The 27,137-nt window shown below is 39.5% G+C and overlaps 1 protein-coding gene and 1 pseudogene across 1 annotated transcript in view; one reads left to right on the forward strand and one right to left on the reverse strand.

Annotated features, from left to right (window-relative positions):
* LOC137616288 (microfibril-associated glycoprotein 4-like) overlaps positions 1 to 27,137 on the forward strand; it is a 208,855-nt pseudogene that overhangs the window by 121,175 nt on the left and 60,543 nt on the right.
* LOC137616281 (ceramide synthase 2-like) overlaps positions 26,156 to 27,137 on the reverse strand; it is an 11,583-nt gene continuing 10,601 nt past the window's right edge. Inside the window, exon 2 of the mRNA XM_068345914.1 lies at positions 26,156 to 27,137. This exon is cut by the window's right edge and continues 754 nt beyond it. Coding sequence (XP_068202015.1) covers positions 26,827 to 27,137 — 311 coding nt within the window. The 3' untranslated portion in view covers positions 26,156 to 26,826.

Raw genomic sequence — 27,137 nt, forward strand, 5'->3', positions numbered from 1 at the left:
TTGGGCTATTTTACCTGTTGGAGCCCCCCTGCTTATAGCATCCTGCTTTTCCAACTAGGGTTGTAGCTTAGCAAATAATAATAATAATAATAATAATAATAATAATAATAATAATAATAATAGCGACTGCTTTTGCTATCACTTGTAGTGAGGTTTCATGACAGCCTTTGACGGATCTGGTAGGCGGTAAAGTTCCCCTCTTAGTGCTGGTAATAGGACCACCTTTACAGCCTATTACTGTACACCGGGAATTTATGTCCGTCTTGTGTTCTTTGACTTTCCAGTACAGATGTCAGTCAAAAGATAGGTTTTCCACTGCTTTTTAGGCTGTCTTCAAATTTCATAATGGGTAGAAAAGAATTTTAAAATAAAATTCAAAATTTTAGTGAAAGTGTTAATAGGACGAAATGTAAAATATTTATAGAGTTTAACTAAAACTTGTAGTTAATTTTTGTGAACAACCTGTTATTTTTAAACAACTACTATCGTTCTTAAATGATGCAGTCAAAGCAATTATGTTCTAAAACAACTACTGATTGAGTTATTTAGAATATTTCTTTTAAATGCATTGTTCCAAAGTAAGCCGATCATTTCCAGATATACTATTCGCTTCAACTCTCCATTGGAACAGGTAAAAAATTGTCTTAATCCTTTTTTATCATATGAGAAAAATGTGTAAACATTACAATGTTACTGGATAGCATATATCAGAAGTACCATTAACTCTTGTAAGGAAAACGGGATTCCCTGTGAGAAATATATTGTATATTGATTTTCTGGTATTTTTTCAGGTCATATGAAACCAGGGAAAGTTTAATGAATAACAAACTTTATACATTTTCCCCAAAATTATGCATTTTCAGAGTCGATGACAACAGATCTCACTAATCAATTAATCATTATAGCCAGATACTTGTGAAACTTAATATGGCAATGAATTTGGTAATCAAGGTTCTCTTCTTCTTCTTCTTCTTCTTCTTCTTCTTTATCACATCGTCCTCCCTGGATATCGGTCGTCGGACCAATTTTCCTCCTGTAATTCTTGGCCCCTCTCTTACTGAATGGATATGAAATTAAGAACTAACGTATAAGTCTTTATCTATTGATATGATTAAATGAATAAGTATTCAATTAAGTATTTGCTGATTATAAGTTACCTGGCTTTACAATTACGGCTTCATTGATAAACAGCCCACCACTAGAGAGTTATGGGGTCTTTTGACTGGCCAGACAGTACTACATTGGATCCTTCTGTATGGTTAAGGTTCATTTTCCCTTTGTCTACACACATGCCGAATAGACTGGCCTATTCTTTACATATTCTCCTCTGTCGTCATACACCTGACAACCCTGAGATTACCAACCAATTCTTTTTCTCTCAAGAGGTTAACTACTGCACTGTAATTGTTCAGTGGCCACTCTCCTCTTGGTAAGAATAGAAGAGACTCTTTAGCTATGGTAAGCAACTCTTCTAGGAGTAGAACACTCCAAAAACAAACCACTGTTCTTTAGTCTTGGATAGTGCCATAACCTCTCTACCATGGTCTTCCACTTTTCTTGGGTTAGAGTTCTCTTGCTTGAGGGTACACTCGGGCAGACGGGCACACTATTCTATTCTATTTCTCTTCCTCTTTCTTGGGGTTGAGGAAGAAGAGTCGATGACGATTCATTGTTTAATAATCAGATACCCAGATTACAAGGGCCTGCAACAGGCTCCGCACGTCTTTATAACTGCGCGGGAAAACATCGTACACACGGATCCCACATGCCCCTCCAAGATTGACATGTAATAATTACAACAATTACACTGCAATCTGATAATTATCAAATGGGGTAAATCAGTAACAAAACAGATAGGATGCACGATGTAGCATCTAGCTACACAAAAATAATCAGAGTAAATAAATCAATAATTGCTTAATAAAATGGGTCGAATCGGCATAATAGAAATGGATCAACTGCATACTGCAAACATAGCCATACAAGAAAAAATTAAAACATTCACAGAACAAAGCAATGTGAGCAACACTATCAGATGTATAGTATAGCATGAATTATCAATAATTCTTTAAAAAAAAAAAAAAAAAATCCATAATAATACGTGGACAAGGAAATCATATATTTATAGGCTAGCAGTACACAAAAGCAATGACAATTACATATTATTTAACAAATTCAGTGAGCCAGCCAGGTTCTTTCCTGGAGCGTTGTGGTCTCGTAGCACGGGGTAGGCTGGGTGTGGGGGAGCTAGACCTGGGCGGGCTCTCACTGCTGCTGTCAGCTGGTGTGGTGCTAGGGGTTGGGTCAGACGGTGGGCTGGGCGTGGGACAAGCTATCTGTCCCTTTAAATGTTTTCTGTTGCGCAATGATAACCTTCCACTCCCGTCAAGCCTTACTGTGTACTGCCGATATGGGTGATGGGAGATGATGACACCTGATCTGTCCCACCTTTTAGTCCCGGGATCTTGAATCCTAACCTGGGTGCCCACATGCAATGGAGTCATGTTGCAAGAGCGTTGTCTTGGTGATTGGGGAAATCTGTCACTAGACGATGCCATCAATATTTCCCGCTGTCGAAGGGTTCTTCTCCAGTGGCGATCTACCTTATACTGCTGTCTTGCTGTAGGAACACCATCACGAAGTGCTCTTCCTGTTGCTAGTTGAGCTGGTGACTTGCCTATCTCTCTCAAGGGCGTATTCAGGTATTGCAGCATTGCCTGTGTGCACCTGTCGTTGTCCAAACTACCGTTGGCCCCCGTGTTCGAGCGGATGATTCTTTTGGCGGATTTCACAGCAGCCTCTGCCCTCCCATTTGACTGTGGATAATGAGCAGATGAAAGGCGGACAGTAACCCTCCATTTCTTAAGAAAGTCCATCATCTCCTCACTAGCCAAGTTAGTGCCTCCATCAGTGGAGAGTTGCTCGGGAGCCCCCCACCTGGAAAAGTAGCCACGTAGTTTCGCTATAATTTTGTTGGAACCAGTTCCCTTGGGGAAATGCGCTATTTCTAGCCAACCCGTCAGTCTGTCGGCGTAGGCCAAATAAACTTGTCCTTCGAGTTGAAAGAGATCAGCCACCGTCTGCTGGAAGGGGTACTCAGGGGGAGGGGTAACAATCATGACTTCTGGCGGTGAAGAGGGCGTGTGCAGGTTGCAGACATCACAGGAAGCTCGGCATTGTTCCAAGTCGCCTGCTATTCCAGGCCAATACACGGTTGCTCTTGCACGACGTAACATCGAATCTAGCCCTTGATGGCTGGCATGCAGGTTCCTTGCTACTTTATTACGTAATGAGTCAGGTACCACTAATCTCACTGCCCCCTCCTCATGGGTATATGTCACCATACTTTGTGCAGCAGCCAACCTGTCCCTTACGCTGTAGAAGGGTCGAAGACACTGTAGTTCTTGGGATTTTTGCTTAGGCCAGTCCCCAGCACGGACTCTTGCAAGCAACAGCTGGTATACGGGATCATTATTTGCTGCGTCCATGACCATCTCTTCGTCCATTGTAATACCGTCATCTTGGCTCAATACAGCTACTGTTGCTGCTGCTACCGCCGCGGAGATATCTTCTTCTTGTATAGTGTCCTCCTTATCTGGGACTGCCGTTAGGGAGGGGTACCGAGATAGAAAATCGGCTGCTGAATTCCACTTTCCTGGCAGGTACTTTATTGTGAACTTATATTGCAGAGTCTTTTCTTTAAGGCGGAATAACCTTGGGTTCACCACATCTGTGAGGGCCCTATCCCCCAAAAGCTTCACTAGTGGGCGGTGGTCTGTTACGATAATGAGGGAGGGGCATCCCAACAGAAACAATCTTGCTTTCCGTAGACACCAGGCCACTGCCAAAGCTTCTCCTTCCACTGCTGCGTATCCGGATTCGGCAGCAGACAGGTGACGACTCCCACACAGAGCCAGCCGCCAACCCCCTTTGCAACAAAAAGGGGTCTCTAGGGAGGTACAACCACAGTACTGTTGCAGGACAACGAAACCTATACCTTCCCTACTCCAATCTGTGATTACTGCTGTAGGCCTAGTCTTGTCGTAATACCGTAGTCCATCCTTTGCCAGCCGACAAATAATATCTTGAGCCTGTCGGAACTTGTGTTGCAGTTGTTCGTCCCAATATACCTTCTTTCCTGTAGATTTCTTCAGTAGTTCCCGGAAGGGCTCCATGAGGGGCGCGGTGGCCAAAAAGGGTGCCAGCTGGTTGACGAAACCATACCAGGATCTGATATCCGTAACTGATGGTTGGGCTGGCATGGGAAAGTCTCTTATGGCAGCCAACCTTTCACTTGTAGGCTCATACGAGTCCCACCCCAGGTGAAAACCAACAAAGGTAGCCTCTCTCCTGCAAAATGAGAACTTTTCTGGTTTTAGGGTAATGCCTTTCTTCGCGCAGGTAGCCAGAAAATCAAAGGTGTGCCAAAATGCTCCCTCAACACTTATGTCATGCAGAAGGGTGTCGTCTACACACTTGTACTTGCGAGGAATATCCATAATTGCGTCATCAAACCGTCGAGTGTAGGCATCGGAAGCTGCACAGTGGCCCATCGGGGTGCGACGATACTGGTACCTGCCCCATGGGGTTATGAAAGTTGTCAGTCTTCGGCTGTCCTCATCCAACTCCACCTGGTGGAAACCCCAGAACGCATCTGCAACAGTCTTATAGCTTCGAACAGGTACACCAGATACTATATCAAAGGGTGCTGGTGTATGGTGCGTTTCCCTCTTGCAACATGCATTTAAGCGCTGATAATCCACTGTCCTCCTCGGGTGGCCATCCTTTTTGGCCACTACTACCATTCTGGCGCACCACTCTGTGGCCTCCCCCGGTGGTACTGGCTGGATGATGCCCCTACGTACGTCCTCCTCCAGCTGAGCCTTGACTTCATCTTCCCAGTGCTTTGGGACCGCTGCAGGTGTGTGGCAAGCATAGGGTATGGCCCCGGTGACGAGGTGGATGCGGTGGGGTGGGCCCTCCATAACTGGGAGGGGTGACTTGGAGGTGTTGAAGGTTGTCGCCGAAAAACGTTGGAGTAGCCAATCTTGAAGTAAGGGAACGTTTTCTTCCAGCGGGGGGAATGGTAACACTGTCGGACGTGAGAGATCCACCTCCTCTACTGTATCAACGGTGGCAACACTGGCGAGATGATAGGGGAACGTAGCTGGGACTAGACCCAACTCTTTACACATTGACAATGACAAGTATAAATTTGTTGCAGAATTCACGAAGAAAATCTCCTGCATAGAGGATCGACCATTTAATGATACACAACACTTAGTTGCCCCTAAACACTTCAAACGAATGCCTGCAACATCTCTCAGCGTCTGCTGCTTTTCAACTTTCGCGGGGTCGAGGTGCAGCAGCTGCAACAGCTCGCTGCCAGCGACGCAAACCTGGGCCCCCGTATCGGCAACGGCGGTGGTGGGTACACACTCCCTCCCCCCCGGCACTGACACTGATACATTTAATAACGGTTGTCCCGCAACGGCGGTAGATGCAATCACTACAGCACTAGATACTTCTGGCAGGACCTTACGTTTGCCCCTACAGCATTTCTTCAAATGCCCCACTTTCTGGCAATTATAACAAGTAACACCTTTGGCCAAACACGAATTCTTATCAGAGTGCGAACTGCCACAGTTGCCGCACCTCGTTGGCGGCGTACGATGCACAGCACGGTGGATAGTGGCGGCTGCACACTCCCCCTCCTCCGTGACATTGGCTGCCTCGACTGGCGGATAACTTGCAATTTGGCGGGAAATTTTCCCGCTCTCACCTACATCCCTAACCGCAGCTTCAAATGCTATGCACTGTGCCCTGAGGGCGTCTACGCTATCATACCTATGATAACTTTGAAAAATTTCTCTTTTAAGCACTAAATTATTCAACCCTACCATCACTTTACGCAATAGCATATATTCAGACAGATCGGAATTACACTGTGGGCACTCGAACTTGCAATCTAGAGCTAACTGAGAACACCTTTGAAAATACACATTGATAGGCTCATCCGTGGCCTGAACATCATTAAAGAATTCGCTCCATAGCACTGCTTGGTTGGATGACCGTAGTACTAGCTTTTCAACGCTATCTAATGCCTCCTTGGGGCTCTCACATGACCATTGGGCCGCTGAGAACTTTGCATCTAAAGCTCTCTGTAGAGCTGGCACACACAGAAGACGGATGTGCATGACGGCCTCCAAACTAGGCCACCTGTTCAGGTGTATCCAGCACTCCATAGACCGCCTCCATGTCCTGAACGCCGCTGAAGACATTTCCACATCACACTTCTCAGGAGCTGAAGCATTGGACACCCGTGGCACTCTGGCTACCGGCAGGTTAGCCACCTGGGTTTGCAGTGCAATGATAGCTTGTTGCTGGGAGATAATGGTGTCGCGGGCCTGACGAAGTGACGAAGTTGCGATGGCCCTCCTGGAGGGCGTTGCAAGACGAGGTCTAATAGGTGGTGCCATCCTGATCTACGCTCCACAGGCGTAGGTTCATATCTCACTGCGCCATCTTGGGGTTGAGGAAGAAGAGTCGATGACGATTCATTGTTTAATAATCAGATACCCAGATTACAAGGGCCTGCAACAGGCTCCGCACGTCTTTATAACTGCGCGGGAAAACATATCGTACACACGGATCCCACACTCTTGTTTTGTTGAAGTGTGTAAAGTTTATGTAGGAGATATTTATTTTAATGTTGTTACTCTTCTCAAGATATTTTATTTTTCCTTGTTTCCTTTCCTCACTGTACTATTTTCCCTATTTGGAGTCCCTGGGCTAATAGCATTCTGTTTTTCCGATTAGGGTTGTAGCTTAGCAAGTAATAATAATAATAATAATAATAATAATAATAATAATAATAATAATAATAATAAAGCCTATACTTGAAGAACTGTCAGAAAAAAATCGTATTCAGAATAGGAAATATAGGTACAAAGTGCATTGATTAATGAAATTACTTAGTAAACACTAATTATATATTCTAAACAAAATAATGTTAAGATGTTCGCTTAGAAAATAGCGAAACAATTTGGAAAAATTGCATCAAAACTGTGTCGTCTGGTGGCGTTCTATTTGACTGTATTTGAATGGTGACATATCTCCTATATAGTGTTATTTGATCCATTCAAAGTATTATTATAGTTACGATATATCATAATTAAGAGTAAATTTTTTATAACGTCCTCTTTTAAATAACTTGTGTTAATTTTCAAGGATCGTGTTACCAACTAACGAACTGAAAGTCGTCGTTGTAGTGTACCTGTCTGGCTGAGATTATTCCGTACTTGGCAACTGTAGTGCAAGCGTTACCTCCCTGGTTAACACCTATATTGTAAAAGAGTATTGTATTCTGTGTGAGGAAAATATTTGTAATGTGGACGTTGAATTTTGTGTTAAATTTCGGGATACAGACCAACATTAACCGCCAGAGAACGTTGATTTTCTCATAGTGATGTCAAGGTAAATTAAGTCTGTTTTTTTTTTTTTTATCAATGTTTTACGGTATCCAAGCAGATAGGGTAGAATTACTTTGTCAAAGTACACGTATTTTGTTTACTGTTCTAGTGTAATTTTGCTTACGTGTGATTGTGCATCCAAAAAAAAAAAATTTTTTTTTTATGGAAATTATGTTTAGGTTTTATAGTATAGGCTCTTGTCTGATGAACTTCCGGTATTATTATAGTTCCGGTCGGGACAACATTTTCAAGTGTTAGGTTAGGTTGGGTTTTTGCTCCTATGGCCACAATATTTTTAACATATTTAAGGTGTGCAAGTAATATATTCTCTCTTCAGAATATGTTGGCGTTACTCCGTTGAATTACGGTTTAGTGGCTAGAAATTTATAATGTTTTGTCCAATGAATTATGTAGAATAAACAGAAAGGATACTCTTACAGTATCAGCCCAAAGGACTGGAATATTCATAGTTTTAGGGAGATGTACTAAGAAATCTTTTGTATGGAAAGGGTGTAAATAATGTTTTTATTGAATAATTATTTCTAGGACCTTTACCAGACAGAGTAGAATTGGACAATGCTCAGACTTAGTTTTATTTAATATTTTAGAAAATTAATATATAATTTTCAAAGGTTTATCATATGGAAGGTGTTTACTGCCCAAGGGTACACAGCCTATTGACATTTAAAGATATAAATTCAGTAAGTTTTATAAATGGTTTACTGCTGGTGCTATGTAGTATTAGGACATTGTGAATGGTTAAGAAAACTGTGATTTTATTTTTCAATGGAAATATTTTGTTTTTGGCTGTATAATCAGAAAGTGTTGACTCAGAAACGGGTTTAATAACAATACCTCTAGTAGTAAATTACATGTATTTATACCCTTCTGTTGCTAACTGATAAAGGGAATAGCTGGTGTAGCAGGAAATTTTTCCCCCCTGACTGAAATTCCCCCAGAGAAAATTAGCCTTGTATCGATTTCCCCCTGGGAAAAGCAGCCCGGGCTGTTATTCCCCCAGGGGGAATTTCAGCCCCAAGATATTCCCCCCCCCCTTAGGCCATTTCTCCCCCACCCTCCCTTACAGAGAAACTATTTTGATGAATTCAATAATCAACAGTAAGTTTGACAAAATATTAGGAATATATATACAGTATATACAATGTTACGCACCGTTACCAACGTTAATATGCCATTGCTAACGTTAGCAATGCTACGATAATAACAACGTGTATTTTAAAGGGATTTTGCCATATACCCTTTACACAAAATATAAAAAGGTACAAAAGGGTACAGAACCTAACAAACCCACCTAACCTAACCTAGAAGTTTCCAGGTCACAACCCCTAGGGGGGGCCAAGCCCACAGAACTCCTTCTCAGGTCACAACCCGTAGCCGGGGCAAGCCCCCTACCCCTTCCCTGGTCACAACCCCTAGCCTCGGACCCCCTTCCCAGGTCACAAACTTGTACTGGCAAGAGGTAATGTTGAACTGTGCACTCTAAAAACATTAAAATTAAAGAAATTAATTACTTACTTTTATGACCCGGTGTAATGGTCTGTTTTTCCCCCCATCCGAAATAATGGTTACCTCCACCAAGCAAAGGGGGAATCTTGGGCCAGAGGGGGGAATATTCCTGGGACAAAGTTCCCCTGGGGGGAATATATATCCTGGGCCATATTTCCCCTGGGGGAAATTCGGACGGGGGAGAAACAGATCATTACACCGGAAAGGTATACTGAACAGCTCAATGACCTCCATGCTGCTCTTAAGGCCATTCCATGCTCTTAAAAATTTTCAGTTATGCTGGCCACAGTATCTTAGCTTTTCATTATACTAGCATGTCATAGGATATCTTGGACAATGAATTCTATTGTCTAGATTTAAGCATAACTTTTTAGATTTTGAAATTTAGGTCATAATTATCATAAACAGTTTCCAGATAAGTGTTGTTATTTTGAAATTTGTTATTCATATTGCTTACACAACATCCATTTAGTTGCATAATGGCTTATCTTTATACACATCCAATCCCCCCCCCCTCTCTCTCTCTCTCTCTCTCTCTCTCTCTCTCTCTCTCTCTCTCTCTCTCTCTCTCTCTCTCTCTCTCTCTCTCTCATTGATATTAATGTATTTTGCAATTTAAGTATCACATGTTTTGAAAAGAAACCAAATTTTGAGCTACAAACCAACTTAGAAGCAGTATTAATTCAGGTCGTTTGATTCTCGCCATAAAATCCATCATCCCTCCAGCTAATCCATCTGAAGTCTGAACCCTTGTCTTTTCTCAAGTATTGTTTGCTTATTCACCTTCACAAAAAAGTAACAGTTGTATTCCCTTGAGAAAAGTAAAATAGAACAAGAGCTTATACAGTTAGGTTTTCAATACAGTATCATAAGCAAAAATGGCGAATTAAACATACTAAATTTGCTTTGCCACAAGTACATCTTGTTATTCATTAAGCTAACTTCCTCTTGATGGTTTAATATAGTTTGTTTGCCCGACTGTATCATGTCACTTTTGTCTTTAGCTGATAAGAGTACAGATGATTAGGAAGATCATTGCACAATTTGGTCACACCTGGAATAAAACTTTTAGAACAGTAATATTGAGCCTCAAGATTTAAAAGGTATGACTTTTAGCATTAACTGCCTACCTAGTGTTACAAACAGGATGGTGCTGTCAGGGAAGGTCTGAATGTAAAGGATGGTCAGAATTATGAAAAATCTTATGCAACATGCATAATGAAGTAATTGAGCGACAGTGCCAGAGATTAATTTCTAGATTAAGAGTAAGAAATATAATAGATGTAAGTTCCTGTCCAACAAATTAAGATGGTAATTAGCAGCTGAAGACCAGGTAGGAGAACAATACTCGAAACAATGCAGAATAAAAGAATTAAAACACTTATTCAGAATAGATTGATCACCAAAAATCTTACAAGACTTTCTCAATAAGTCAATTTTTTGTGCAATTGAAGAAGAGACATACCTAATGTGTTTCTCAAAAGTAAATTTGCAATTATTGATTTGCTTATCCTTTTTTTCTGAGTGATCCTTGCGTTTGATGTCAGTCAGTAGAAGGTAAAACTCTTGTAGAAGTTAGCTGTTCGCATCAGCTCGGGTGAACAGTCCTTCCTGGAGCAGTCATCAACTCCTGAGGCAATCGAGGGTAAGGATCCAATCCTTTTCCTTTGTTGAGAGAGGTGCTCGGTATGATTTGTCATATCTGTACCAGATATTAGTTCCTTGTGGTGTCATTCACAGACGTCGGAACGGCCCTTTCCTTTTAGAGGAAGCTCTGTGGCTTCTTCATTCATGAGAATGTTATTGTTGGGTGACCAGATTCATCTCTGAAGAAGGCTGGCAAGGGAAAGAAACGTGATTGTTCTTCCCCTTCCAGATTTTCTTCCCCCCTTGTTTTCGTCCAATTTTTCTAACACTGTTGCTTAGAAGAAGTCTAAGAAGACCAATTGCAAAGAGTTATGAGGCTCTGAATGATCTTGATCCTCACACATAAGAGACGGTGCGCTGCTGAGGGTTGATGCAGCCAGGGAAGGTAACTTGGTTCAAAGTACAGGAACATATGGAACCGAGAACCCACACTGTCAGCCAGGATGAAGGGCTTCTTCTTTCCATTTTCCTCAATGCTCGAGAAACGCCTTTTGTCTCTGTCCCAGGAGATACTTCAGTATTGAAGGGAAGGTAGATGGTTTGTGGTGATGGTCCATCATGTTTGTGCAAAAGAGGACTGGGGGCGAGAGGAACGAGTGATTGGTCTCATCTGTCACATGAGCAATGAGACATTACCTTGTGTAACTACAATCGAGTATAAATATTCTGTCTCCTCATGTCTGTTGCATCTGGGGGAGACTGTTTTGACACGTTTATGCTACCAATAGCACAATCACTGTTCTCCTTATAGCTTTTAGGGCACAGTGAGGTATTCACATGTGTAATTGTGCTCACCCATACGCTTGTGACTGTATCATCGCCATCTTTTGGGTGTAACCCGAGGTTCTTCCTTGAGTATGGGAATTGTATTCTAAGAGAAGGGGCATAACTTCAAGCACTAAGCTGCTTTGTTTTTAAGCACTGAGCCAGGTCAATCATCAGGAAGGGATGCACTGTGTTGTCCCTTTCTTAGTATTTCTATGGTGCCAGGGAATAACTACAGACATGGAACAGATCCTCTTACTTTCCTAAACATCGTTTTTACATTCCTGAATCTGTCGTTTGGTTTGTGATTTTGTAATACAGGCAACCAGTAACAGTCCGTCTAGGGATCAAATACCTACATTGTCCAGGGAAAGAGGATAGTATTGTCCACCTCCCTGGTACCTCTATGGGAAACTAGGATGGTTTAAATTGTTGATTGGTGGCATGCTCTATTAGCTCTCGTGAAAGTCCAGAGAGGCAGAGACTACATTGCTGCTTTGCCAAGAGGTATGAATTGTGCTCCTTCCTAGTAAGGAAATGTTATGAAAACCCAGTTATTGCTGCTGACAGACGTTTGACTCTGAGCTCCTGGAGGGTCTGTCTGTACTACATTGCAGGATTTGTCATCTCATATGAGTGCCCCAACCCTCTTTATCACTAGCAGGACATAAAGTAATACCCTGTTAGCCCTCCTTCTGGCTCCGAGTGTGTTCTGAAGATAAAGGCACTTCTCCACCTTCTTTACAAGTGAGGATGGGTCAGTGTCTTCCATTTGTCTTCCATTCACATTAGTCTTGATGTTTGGTCCAGTATTTCTGACGTTATTTCGATTTATGTGACCTTGTAATGATTTTCCTTTGTCATTACTGCCCAAGACCATAAAAGCTTTTACATCACTTTCTTCTACAGCCCTTGCTCTCGTATAGGACCAGGAAGGAAAGAACCATCCAGTCTGATTCTAGAGGACAGCCTCCCACATAAGGATAAATCTCCTATTTAAAGGAAAATTGTTTGTGTATGTGTCCATGCAAATGCCATATTTCAAAGGAAATTTTTCTTTTACTTGACTTCACAAACCTCAGTCCTTAAAGTTACACTTAGCACCTCAACCACCTGTGTAATCCTTTAGATCAAGATCAGAAGTGATATGATATAATTGGGGTGAGGGGGTGTCTCCCTCCCTACCTCCTGCTAACTACCACGCCAACATTGTTAAAGATTTAATGACTGTTCCTAGTCACGATAAAAAAAATTCGTTACTTTTCAAACTACTCGGGTTTGTATAGTTATATAATAGAGTAGTTAAAAAGTTAGTTATTTTTCATGATAGTTAATAGTATGTTAGAGTATGTAGGTAGGAAAATGACTGATTGGGTGCAAGATTTGGTGTGAAAAATGGGTGTATGTACAGTCCAATGCTAAAGTCTTGTCTCCAGTCCCCCCTCTGTCACCCCCAATTTTTATAGATTCCAGAATTTCAGGTGTAGAAGAGTTCGGTTGTTAGGGGGTAGGAAACAGGCGAAAGCCAGACGCCAGACATGGGGGTGGGAAACGAGCGGGGGCAGGACGCCAGGAAGGGGGAAGTACTACTTGTTAGAGCTGTGAGCTGTGATGGCTGGGAAAACGCAAAACATTATGTATGAACGTAAATTCAATATAATTTCGTAGTTCCTAATTATTTCATTATAATGATACTTAACTTGCAATTATGTAGTGTATTTGATGTGATATTTGCTACACCATTCTCGCATACAACCTTTTAACAAATATTATCGATGTTTAGTTTGACATTGTGTTTTGCCCCGATTGAAAACTATAAAACACAAGTTAGGAGTAGCTCTCTCTCTCTCTCTCTCTCTCTCTCTCTCTCTCTCTCTCTCTCTCTCTCTCTCTCTCTCTCTCTCTCTCTCTCTCATATATATATATATATATATATATTATATATATATATATATATATATATATATATATATATATATATATATATATATTATATATATATATATATATATATATATATATATATATATATATATATATTGAAAGGGGGATTCTAAAGGCGTAAAGTGTGGGATATACCAGAGTATGTTTTTATAGCTGTTAAGCGGAAGGAGGCATTTTGTTTCAAAGTAATTCACCATAATATTTTCGGCAAAGATTCCAAATAATAAATACGTTGTATAGACCCATTTGTTGTGGTATTCGATATAACATTCTAACAGAAAAGTTATTGCCTAAAATAATGAACTTTGATATCGTTTGGAAATTTTTTCCAGACTGAAAAACCTTACTCATAGCATATTCACGAGTCCAATAACAAATCGTTTTCATTAGATGGAATATCTACAATTGGTATGCAACAATTCAGCTTATATAAATAAGTATTTCAGGAAACACAATTGTTTATGTGAGCAGTCGGTCATCAAGACCATGATTCCATGAAGATGGTATTCATAATCACATACTGACCAGTAAAGAAAAAATGACAAAGAAACACTTGGGATATCGCCTTGGATTTCCTTTATAATATTTCCACGTTGATTACTCCTTTTTGGAAAAATGTCATCTATACAGATGAAAAATATCTTGCATCATTGGATGCACAAACAAGGCATTGCTGGAGGTGACCGAATACCCGCTATGGTGAGACAAATATCCAGAAAAGAGCTATTAGTGGAAAAGTTCGTATTAATCAGTGTAGTTGGATGATTATTTGGAAGGTCCACGAGCAATGATGATGTGGATGTCCTCCTTCCCACAGTGTGAGCCATGGCCTTTACCAATCTCCAACCAATTGTTCTAGTGCACGATAATAGCCCCATCCATACTAACAGAGTAGTTAGAGCCTTTTTATAGCATCACCCAGATATCCAGGTAATAAACTGGCCCCCAAGAGGGTGCATCCTCAACCCCATAGAGAACCTCTGGGCAATAATGGTTCGTTAATGGGACGTGGGAGAGCAACGAAAATGCTAAGCCATCTAAACAAGAGCGCATTTCATTTGTGGGTGTTAATACTTCATTCTGCTTGGGTTTATAGCATCTTGCTTTTCCAACTAGGGTTGTAGCTTAGCTAGTAATAATAATAATAATAATAATAATAATAATAGTGGATAGACATCAAACTAAAGGGCGTTTAGTTTACATTGTATATATGAATGATTCTTGAATTAGAATTAGAATAATGAAAATTTTTCTTTACTTTTCAGCAAGTATTTGTATTCAGTAAGCTAAGCAACTGCATTTTGTCACTGTAGTCTAGTTTTTACACTATACTCCTGGGGTCATATAATCTAAATGAAGACAACTATGAAATTATGATGTCTCTTATCAGCCATCTTCAATACTAACTGAATATAAATGCTTGTTAACCAGGAAATTAACGCAGGAACCAGAGCTTATTCAGTGGGAACATAGAATCAACATGTGTTCCTTACTATGGTAGCAATTAAAACAATATTACATTTTGTATACGTGAATGCAGTCATCCTAATCTGCCCAGCTTTCACCCAATTTGTCTCATTGTTATTAACATGTAGTCAGTAACTATCATAGAGATATTCTATCATGCAAATATTTCAAGCATTAAGTGACTTGTCTTCATAGGATCCACAGAATGCAGTAGATTTCATTTGTGGTGGAACAAAACTTCATACCTCAATATAAACTGTATCTTAAAAAATAAGAATAAAAAAACGAGACTAAGAAAAACCATAAATCCACCTAACCGAACCTTAAGTAGGGTAAGCTAGAGGAGATATAAATAAATATGAAGATTATTTGTAGTTGCTCTCTGATGATTGACTGCTCACACAAAAACTAGTGTTCCCCGAAATCCATCCATCCATATATCAAGGCACTTCCCCCAATTTTGGGGGGTAGCCGACATCAACAAAGAAACAAAACAAAAAGGGGACTACTCTCTACGTTCCTCCAGCCTAACCAGGGACTCAGCCGAGTTCAGCTGGTACTGCTAGGGTGCCACAGCCCAACCTCCCACAATTCCACCACAGATGAAGCTTCATAATGCTGAATCCCCTACTGCTGCTACCTCCGCGGTCATCTAAGGCACCGGAGGAAGCAGCAGGGCCTACCGGAACTGCGTCACAATCGCTCGCCATTCATTCCTATTTCTAGCACGCTCTCTTGCCTCTCTCACATCTATCCTCCTATCACCCAGAGCTTTCTTCACACCATCCATCCACCCAAACCTTGGCCTTCCTCTTGTACTTCTCCCATCAACTCTTGCATTCATCACCTTCTTTAGTAGACAGCCATTTTCCATTCTCTCAACATGGCCAGACCACCTCAACACATTCATATCCACTCTAGCCGCTAACTCATTTCTTACACCCGTTCTCACCCTCACCACTTCGTTCCTAACCCTATCTACTCGAGATACACCAGCCATACTCCTTAGACACTTCATCTCAAACACATTCAATTTCTGTCTCTCCATCACTTTCATTCCCCACAACTCCGATCCATACATCACAGTTGGTACAATCACTTTCTCATATAGAACTCTCTTTACATTCATGCCCAACCCTCTATTTTTTACTACTCCCTTAACTGCCCCCAACACTTTGCATCCTTCATTCACTCTCTGACGTACATCTGCTTCCACTCCACCATTTGCTGCAACAACAGACCCCAAGTACTTAAACTGATCCACCTCCTCAAGTAACTCTCCATTCAACATGACATTCAACCTTGCACCACCTTCCCTTCTCGTACATCTCATAACCTTACTCTTACCCACATTAACTCTCAACTTCCTTCTCTCACACACCCTTCCAAATTCTGTCACTAGTCGGTCAAGCTTCTCTTCTGTGTCTGCTACCAGTACAGTATCATCCGCAAACAATAACTGATTTACCTCCCATTCAAGATCATTTTCGTCTACCAGTTTTAATCCTCGTCCAAGCACTCGAGCATTCACCTCTCTCACCACTCCATCAACATACAAGTTAAACAACCACGGCGACATCACACATCCCTGTCTCAGCCCCACTCTCACCGGAAACCAATCGCTCACTTCATTTCCTATTCTAACATGCTTTACTACCTTTGTAGAAACTTCTCACTGCTTGCAACAACCTTCCACCAACTCCATATAACCTCATCACATTCCACATTGCTTCCCTATCAACTCTATCATATGCTTTCTCCAGATCCATAAACGCAACTTACACCTCCTTACCTTTTGCTAAATATTTCTCGCATATCTGCCTAACTGTAAAAATCTGATTCATACAACCCCTACCTCTTCTAAAACCACCCTGTACTTCCAAGATTGCATTCTCTGTTTTATCCCTAATCCTATTAATCCTTACTCTACCATACACTTTTCCAACTACACTCAACAAACTAATACCTCTTGAATTACAACACTCATGTACATCTCCCTTACCCTTATATAGTGGTACAATACATGCACAAACCCAATCTACTGGTACCATTGACAACACAAAACACATATTAAACAATCTCACCAACCATTCAAGTACAGTCACACCCCCTTCCTTCAACATCTCAGCTTTCACACTATCCATACCAGATGCTTTTCCTACTCTCGTTTCATCTAGTGCTCTCCTCACTTCCTCTATTGTAATCTCTCTCTCATTCTCATCTCCCATCACTGGCACCTCAACACCTGGAACAGCAATTATATCTGCCTCCCTATTATCCTCAACACTCAGCAAACTTTCAAAATATTCCGCCCACCTTTTCCTTGCCTCCTCTCCTTTTAACAACCTTCCATTTCCATCTTTCACTGTCTCTTCAATTCTTGCGCCAGCCTTCCTTACTCTCTTCACTTCTTTCCAAAACTTCTTCTTTTTCTCTTCATATGACTGACCCAGTCCCTGACCCCACCTCAGGTCAGCTGCCCTCTTTGCCTCATGTACCTTGCGCTTTACTTCCACCTTTTTCTCTCTATATTTTTCATACTTCTCTATACTATTACTCTACAGCCATTCTTCAAAAGCCCTCTTTTTCTCTTCCACTTTTACCTTCACTCCTTCATTCCACCATTCACTGCCCTTCCTCATGCTGCCTCCAACAACCTTCTTGCCACATACATCACTTGCAATCCCAACAAAATTTTCTTTTGCTAACTTCCACTCCTCCTCTAAATTACCAGTTTCTCTTACTCTCACCTCGTCATATGCCATTTTCAACCTTTCCTGATATTTACTTTTTACCCCCGGTTTTATTAGCTCTTCAACCCTCACTAGCTCCCTTTTACATCCACCTACTCTATTCCCCCACTCTTTTGCTACAACTAATTTTCCTTCCACCAAAAAAGGATCAGACATACCGTTAGCCATACCCCTAAACACGTGCACGTCTTTCAATCTTCCAAACCTTCTTTTAGTTATCAACACATAATCCATTAATGCCCTTTCTACTACTCTTCCATTTGCCACTCTTACCCATGTATACTTATTTTTATCTTTCTTTTTAAAAAAGCTAGCACTTATTACCATCTCTTGTTCAACACACATATCTACCAGTCTCTCACCACTCTCATTTTCACCTGGTACACCATACTTCCCAATGACACCTTTTACCTCTCCAGCGCCCACTCTAGCATTTAAGTCACCCATGACAACTACATAATTCCTTCTGCCCAGTCCTTCTACACACCTAGTTAATTCATTCCAGAACTCATTCCGCTCTTCTTCACTTTTCTCACTACCTGGCCCATACGCACTGACAAACGCCCAACATTCCCTACCCAACTTAACTTACCCACATTAACCTAGATGATATCTCCTTCCATTCCACTACTTTACCTGTCATCCATTCACTCAGCAATAAAGCCACACCCTCTCTCGTTCTTCCCCTTTCAATCCCAGACACTCTACCAGACATTTCACCAAACATCACTTCACCCTTTCCTTTCATTTTTGTCTCACACAAGGCCAATACATCCATCCTTCTACTTCTAAACATACTTCCAATCTCACATCTTTTACTCTCTATTGTACTACATCCACGCACATTCAAACACCCCAAAACTAGAGTGCGGGGAGCAGTCACTCTCCCCCCAGCTCCATCTCTTTGATAACGTCTCACAGGATTTTTTATACAGGAGAGGGGGTTCCCAGCCCCCTCGTCCCGTCCCCGAAATACTTGTTCATATATATATGCTGTATTGTTGCATACCAATTGTAGATATGCTATCTAAGAAAAATTATTTGTTATTGGACTCATGAATTGGGTTTAAGTAAGGTTTTTCAGTCTGGACAAATTTTCCAAACTATACAAAAGTTGATTATTTTAGCCAATAACTTTTCTGTTAGTGTTATATCGAATAACAAGTGGGTATATACAACGTAATTATAATTTTGTGTATATATATATATATATATATATATATATATATATATAATATATATATATATATATATATATATATATATATATATATATATATATATATATATATATATATATATATATATATATAGGAGAGAGAGAGAGAGAGAGAGAGAGAGAGAGAGAGAGAGAGAGAGAGAGAGAGAGAGAGAGAGAGAGAGAGATGTTTACCAAAGATTTTTCTGTCAAGACATAATAATTGCCAAACTAATCATCGATAATGTTTGTCAAAAAGTTGTTCGCGAGAAGGGTATAGTAAAAAACACAGCAAATATAAGTTAGAATCATTATAATCTTAAAACTAGGATCAGATCGTGTGATATTATATTGAATTTGCGTTCATACATATAATTTTGTTTCCTTGGCCATCACACACCATACAGCTCAAACAAATGGTACTTCCCCCGCCCGTCGTCCTGTCCCTTCTTGGCGTCCTTACCTATAGTCCATTTCTTTTAGCGAGGCAGATTTGCACCGACTCGCAGCGGTGCCCTTTTAGCTCGGAAAAGTTTCCTGATCGCTGATTGGTTGGACGAGATAATTCTAACCAATCAGCGATCAGGAAGCTTTTCCGAGCTAAAAGGGCACCGGTGCGAGTCGGTACAAATCTGCCTCGCTAAAGGAAATGGACTATAGTCCGTCCTCTCTCCTAACTACCAAACTCTACAGCTGAGGTTCTGGAATCTATAGATATTGGGGGTGACAGTGGGGGACCGGAGACGACAGGACATTTGGATTTGACTGTACTATCTCTTAACACTGTCCAATTTCTTTATGGATGAAGTGATGTGAAAGGTAAGAGAAAGGATATTGGATATAAGTATGATGTTGTTGGACAAGAAAATGAGTCGAAATAGGAGTATGGAATGGTTGATGTTTGCCTAATTATTTTATATTGAATGTTTATCTGATGCTTTCATACACACAAAAATCCAGCACTTTGCAGGGCCCATAAGATTAGCTTGTCGTTTGCAACTTTTAAAGTATTTAAAGCCTTGTATAGTATAGTCTTCATTGATTGTTAAATCCACATTTTCATAGCACTTCAAAAACTAGAAAATTTTCAATTACTTTTAGAAAATTTTATATGTCTTTAAGATATCAATTAGTAGCTTCATATACATTTTTAAAACCTCTAGAACCTACAGTCTGAGTGCATTTTGACTCCAATGACTTAAAACCATCCATAACTAGTATTATAACATGATTTGATGGCTGCCCGATATGAAGCAGTTCTCTTAAAAAAAAATTTGGACGTTCGTTTCTGATAAAACGATGAGTCATTAGTCCTATATTTAAAAAGTATTCTAGTTTTGATAGACAGCTAGTGTAGCTCAATCAGTACAGGCATAATCCTTCCTTGGAGTGAGACTCTAATCAGTCTTGTCCCTATGATTATCACGTTTTGTAACTTTTCAAGTTGTACTTTGGATAACCTGTAATAGATAATTAAAAAATTCAATCCAAGTAATAACACAGTTAAATACAAATTTCTTAACAGAACACACTTCTAGACATTTATTTACAAAAGCAACGTTTTTAGATGAAATCTATGCTCTTTTTTTTTATTTAGTGAGGCACACTTGCTCCGACTCGCAGCTGTGCCCTTTTAGCTCTGAAAAGTTCCCTACTAGCTGGTTGGTTAGAATTATCTTGTCCAACCAATCAGCTACCAAAAACCTTTTCCGAGCTAAAAGGGCACCCCTGGAGTCAATGCAAATGCGCCTTAAAAAAATTGAGTGTGGTGATTTTTACTGCATTATTTGATAGTCCTGAGGGACAAATTACACTCCAGTAACACAACTAGGTCATGAATTCACCAGATAGGACCAACTTGTCATGGATGACTCAACAAAGTTTCTTAGATTATTTTGCACGCCACTCTCATAAACTCAGTTATAGTATTTAGTTTTACTTGTTTAAATGCCATCCATTCCCTAACATAAGCAAAAATATTGTTTATTTTTTCAACTATGATCAATGTCATTTATGAAGTAAAATTGTGTATCGTCCACAAGTAGCCCGAACTTTACTCCATGTCTTTGGAATACTTTTGATAAACCAAGAGTATATTTTGAAAATAGACTTAGGCATTGTACACTTTCTTGGCACCTTCTTCTTAATGGTTTGTACGATGAGTTAGAATTTCCAATTTACACTCGATAGTTTCTATCAACCAAGTAATCCTCTAGATACTCAGCAACTTCATCATCAGTACCAATGGAACACAAATCATTTAGTAGTAGTTTATGCGCAACTCTGTAAAAAAAAAAAAAAAGGAAAACAAATGTCACATTCTTACCAACTTCTTATGGGGCAAAGTTTTGATTCTTCTCAAATGATTAACTAGTTGTTTTAAGAATTACGTACATTAGCTCTTTTGAAATGAATAATTGTTTCGAGATAGGTCTATGAAAGTCCTGTAAACAGACATCTCCTCTAATTATGTAACTGCAGTTTATCCATTTTCGCAGACTAGGGATACATAGAGTCATCAACGCTAGTGTTTATTATTCCTAAAATCATCTTTACGTTTACTGTACTTACTTTAAGGGCTGCTTATCTGGTCCTGTACAGCAGGGGAACCCTACTCTCTATAGGACCTCCACGGTCGTTTTATGGTGTTCATTCGGGAGCATTTAACATTTCGCAATGCGTATTGCTCGCTTACTATTAGATCATCACTACCGAAACACTTCGCAGATTAAGAAAGTCTTCGGTTTCCTCTTGAAAGCCTTAATGTCCTCAATTATTCGGATGTCTCGCGGGAGCTTATTGTATAGTCTCGGTGCCGCATATTTAAAGGCTCTGTAGCCTAGAGTAGACATGTATCTAGGTTCTAATAGTTTGAAATCATCTGTAACTATTTTCGTGTCAACACGATTTGTTGGTTGCACAGTATGTAGAAATTCTCTTAGATATTTTGGAAGACCGGTTCTGATAACTTGGTGGGTTATTGTACATATTTTGTTTTATTTCCGGAAATTAAGACTTAAGTGACTCCTATTACTTCAGAGTTAGACAACTTACCAACCACATTTTTTACAATGTCCCTTTAATAATCCTGCTATCATTAATCACATTAAGTCATGTTAATCTTGTTTGGGTGTATGGTTCGGAATCTATCTGATTTTGAATATTCACACAGGATGCAGCTATAGCTTCTATTTTGTTTATAAAAAACTCTAGAAATTATTATCTACGGCATTTCTTGGTTACTATAATCTTCTGTGAGGCTTTGTTTAACCCCATTATACGATTTAGAAGACGAGATTACTTATTCATATCTGTCGCTGCTTCCCGAAATTTTTGCTTATATTATACAATTTTCCTTGATAAGTAATTGACACTTTATGGCGTTTTATTCCCTCCATACGCTTTCATTTTTAATGGACTCCCCATTCCTTCTTTACGTCTTGTTTTCTCTCTTTTGGTCAAAAGTTTCCCCATCGAACCAAGGAGATCAGATCTTAACAATTACTCTTTCATCAATAGGTACATACTATCATATTCATTTTTATTCAGCCTATCTTATAGTTATAAGACAATGATCATACACAGCCCACTAATCATATGTTACCATGACCATAGGGAATACCAATTACATAATTATTTTCTTAGTAACATCACCAATAAACACTTAAGGAGAGAAATAAATTTAATTCTAAAACTTACTATCGTCGTCACTACCTTTCAGCAAGATGATAAAAAAGTTATAAGTTAATTCAATGGAGAAATAAGAGTACTTCCTTTCCACTCTAGTATCTGATATAGTATTAATCATTCAATCACTTCAGACTTATTCCAACGTGTTTCTAGTCTAAATTATTCTTTAATCATTATTATTAGCCAAATGGTAGGATTCTAGTAGTTCACTAATGGCATCATCATCATCATCATCGCCATCACCTCCTCCCACGCCTATTGACGCAAATGGCCTTGGTTAGATTTCGCCAGTTGTCTCCATCTTGAGCTTTTAATCCAATACTTCTCCATTCATCATCTCCTACTTCACACTTCATAGTCCTCAGCCATGCAGGCCTGGGTCTTCCAACTCTTCTAGTGCCTTGTGAAACCCATTTGAAAGTTTGGTGAACTTATCTCTTGGAGTGTGAAGATCATGGCCAAACCATTTCCATCTACGCCTCGTCGTGATCTCATCCACATCTTGACACTCGAGTAATCTCTCTTATAGTTTCACTTCTAATCCTGTCCTGCCATTCAACTCCCAATATCCTTCTGAGGGCTTTATTCTCAAATCTACTAAATCTGTTGGATATTGTTTCATTGGCGTAAAGTCAACCGCAACATGATTTGATGTCATTCATCCAAAGATAGGGAGCTCTACAGATAAACAATTTCGCAATTGACACGTCAGTCATTTTAATGAGCTTACTAAATTCCTTGATAAATGCATTTACGTTTGTTGCTGTAAAGTACAGCAATAGATTTTTTCTTATTTTAATAAGTAGAAGAATTTATTTTAAAATATTCAAATTTGTTGTAGTTTTTCTTTTGACTATATTAGGGTGAGGGATAGCCTTTGGGAATGAAAACTCAACTACCCTTCCCCACTAGCACCGTCTTGGAATATGAAAGAAAGTATTTGGGAGCCTTTTGAGCTGTCTTGGCTGTGCCAAAATCATTAATAAGCCATGTTTCAGCTGTCGATAATATATGAAAACACTTATCATTTATCACCTCTCTGATTATCATAGTTTTATTTCCAACAGTTTATTACGCACTCAGTATCCATGATCCACATTCGCTACTATTCCCATAAATTCCATGTCTAAAGGGATGTTGTGGCCTGATTGGTAACGTCATTGCCTGGTGATTGCCAGATGGGGTTCGAGTCCTGCTCAGACTCGTTAATTCTTTTAGTGTCTGTAACCTTACCATTCTTGTGATATAAGGATGGGGGGGGGGGGTTGAGGGAGCCTATAAGTCTATGCTGAGTCATCAGCAGCCATTGCCTGGCCCTCCCTGGTCCTATCTTGGGTGGAAAGGGAACTTGGACGCTGATCATATGATATATGGTCACTCTAGGACTCCGTCCCACTTGATAGGGCAATGTCACTATCCCTTGCCTCTGCTATTTATGAGTGGCCTATAAAGCTTACAATTTTTCGAATTCAACGTATGATCTTATTATAGTTTTAATAGATTTTATACATTTTGCATCGTGAGCTCAATTCCTTGGTGCTATGATTTTCAACACATTTTCCACAAACTTTATCATCAGTTGTGAAATTATTCCTTTTCGAGATTTCCATACCTTTGACAGTGGAAGCAGGTGATCACGTGGTACTTGCAAATGTACGATCACCATTGTAACAATCTTATTTCCTTTTTTTATGAATAGCCTTTCGAATTTGAGGCTCACATTTCAGTATGAAGTTTGCAGTCCCACCTGACGTAGGTTTCTAGATTTGAAATAAAAGATTTTTCTCAGTTAAAACATCACTACAGCGTCTACTTTATTGTCTCCATTGCACATGATTATTTTAATTCTAGTTTTCAAGTCTTTGTTGTGATGTTCTAACCCCTATTCCTTATCTAACGGACGGCCTCAGTGCCTCGTCTTTAATCCTGTCTTGTGAGTTGTACAAAAATGTATCCATTTGGAGTAGATCGTGCATTAAGAATTTGTATATTTTTTAGTGTAATTTTAGCTGAAACTTATAGGATCATATTACCGATATATTAATTTCCTCAAGTTTGTCAGAATAATTAATTTTCTCATTTGTCAGAGTTGTCAACATACTTAGCGTTATCTTGATTTATTCAAAACTCTGTCATATTGTTATCAGTAGTCTCACAAATCTGACTCCCAAGTCGGTAATTTTGTGTGTGTTCCACTTGGACTGTCTCGCTGCTCAACCTTTATTCACAGTTCTCTGATTTTTACCTTCACATTTTACCGTTCTTTCTTTGCTAATTGTATTTTGTTCATATAATTAAGACAGAGCAGTAGCATTTGCATTATATTTTCTTTAATACTAATATATTACATATATATATATATATATATATATATATATATATATATATATATATATATATATATATATATACACACATACATACTGTACATACACTTTTTGCGATAATAAACATTATATATATATGTAAATAGATAGATAGATAGATATACAGTGTACATATATATATATATATATATATATATATATATATATATATTAAATATATATGCTCTATACACTTTTTGCGATAATAAATATTATAATCATCTCATACCGTCCAATCTTTGCCTTGTCCTTTTCCACATTTATAGGTGGGGCAATTAATTGTTCTCACCCTGATATAATTTCATTTACACTTATTTTCTCCTTTCTAGCAATACTAATTTCACTATGGAAAGGAGATATCGTTCAGAGAGAGAGAGAGAGAGAGAGAGAGAGAGAGAGAGAGAGGGGGGGGGGAGCACTGTTGGCATGTCAGCACTATGCTGCACTTGACCTTAAATGGTAGTGTTAATCTAGGACGGCGAAGAGAGACTGCAGAAATGGCAAAAGATTGAAAGTGCATTCAAAAGTAATGTGTTCCGAGAAAACATATAATGTTCTGGGACATATAAAGGTAGTAGGTCGGTCAAGGCACCAGCAACCCATGGAGATACTACCACTAGAGAGTTATTGGGTCCTTTGAATGGCCAGATAGTACTACATTGGATCCCTCTTCGGTTACGGCTCATTTTTACTTTGTTTACCCATATTGAATATCCTGGCCTATTCCTTACACATTCTTATCTTTCCTCATATACATGACACCACTTAGGTATCCTAAAAAAACATCCTGCACCCAAAGGTTTAACTACCGCACTGTAATTGTTCAGTGGCTGATTTGCACTTGGTAAAGGTAGAAGACACTCTAGGTATGGTAAGCAAGCCATTGTTGTCTAGTCTCGAGTTGTGCCGTAGCCCCTGTACCATGGTCTTCTATTGTATTGGGTTAGAGTTCTCTTGCTTGAGGGTGCACTCAGGCACTCTAAGTTTCCTTATTTCATTTCCTCACTGGGCTATTTTCCCTGGTGGAGCCCTTGGGCTTATAGCTTCTTGCTTTTATCAACTAGAGTTATAGCTTAGCTAGTAATGATGATGATAAAAACAGCGAAGTGGCTATTTGATCTGGACTATAAAAGTTAGCAGGGTTGATAAAAGGAGTAAAGTGGCCATGAGGTCCAGAACATTGAATGGACCAATAAAAGCCGGGGCAGTGTCAAGGCTGTTTTTGGTTTAGTTCTGACCATTCAGGGTTAAAATTATATCTTATAAGACTAGATCTTGAGATTCTTAAGAATTTGATAACAATAGTTGGGGTATAAAACTGCCAAAATAAATTATGTATTTTATTGGACGTGTATGGCTAAAATAACTAACAGGTCTCTCCATAAAATCATTTCTCTCGGATATTTAGGTAAAGCCACCTTGACACCTATATGATTTTTGTCCCCGCAAATTGGCGAAATGCGTCGTGGCAGGGTGTGCCATTTGTGTGATGCACTGTACACACTTAAGTACTGGGTAGGTAGTATGCTGTCAAAAATTGGTCGCCTTGTTACGTATTGACTCACAAAAGCATTACTTGTTTACGCATTTGGTAAGCTAAGTATCAATATGCTTTGACACAACCCTGCCGACACTTTTCACTCCGAGTTTGCACAATGCTCACACTTGGTTCATGCAAGTGGCAAGCATATGGCATAAAAATTTATGCACACCAAATTTTTTAACATTTTGAAATTCTCTCTAAACTACTCAACCCTTCACAAAATTTGCACGAATATTTAATCACTAACACAACGCTTTGCAAGGCATTGCAGAAACTAAAATCGTACTAGTCAAGGTGACTCAAGACTGCAAGATACTGATAGGCTACTCTTAATCATATAATTCAACTTTAGAAACTCGTATACAACATGAGATGGAAGAATCCAAGTATACACTAACTTCAGATTTTACTGAATTAAATAGTATTTGTACATCAATAAATATAAAAATATAAATCAATCAGCTTTGTCATTTTCTGAGTCGCTTGTGTCCTCTGGGGCAGATCGGACATCCTGTAATCCCTTTCCTGTAAGTTTTCGTACTACAGTTCGAATGACTAGACCAGTCCAGTACATGGTCAGCAGGAAGAGTGTTATCATCCAGCCCTTTTGGATCAACATGGTTAGTTGGTTGAAGCTTGAAGGCATTTCAAAGAAAATAGATCTCATGAGCCAAAATGGAAGGATCAAACACCTTGTTAGAAACCATAGTACTACAAATGCTACGAATAGAGGCTCTGTAGGCCCATCGTATCCTGCATAATGGC

This window comes from Palaemon carinicauda, chromosome 22, assembly GCF_036898095.1.
Source record: "Palaemon carinicauda isolate YSFRI2023 chromosome 22, ASM3689809v2, whole genome shotgun sequence".
In the NCBI taxonomy this organism is placed as follows: Eukaryota; Metazoa; Arthropoda; class Malacostraca; order Decapoda; family Palaemonidae; genus Palaemon; species Palaemon carinicauda.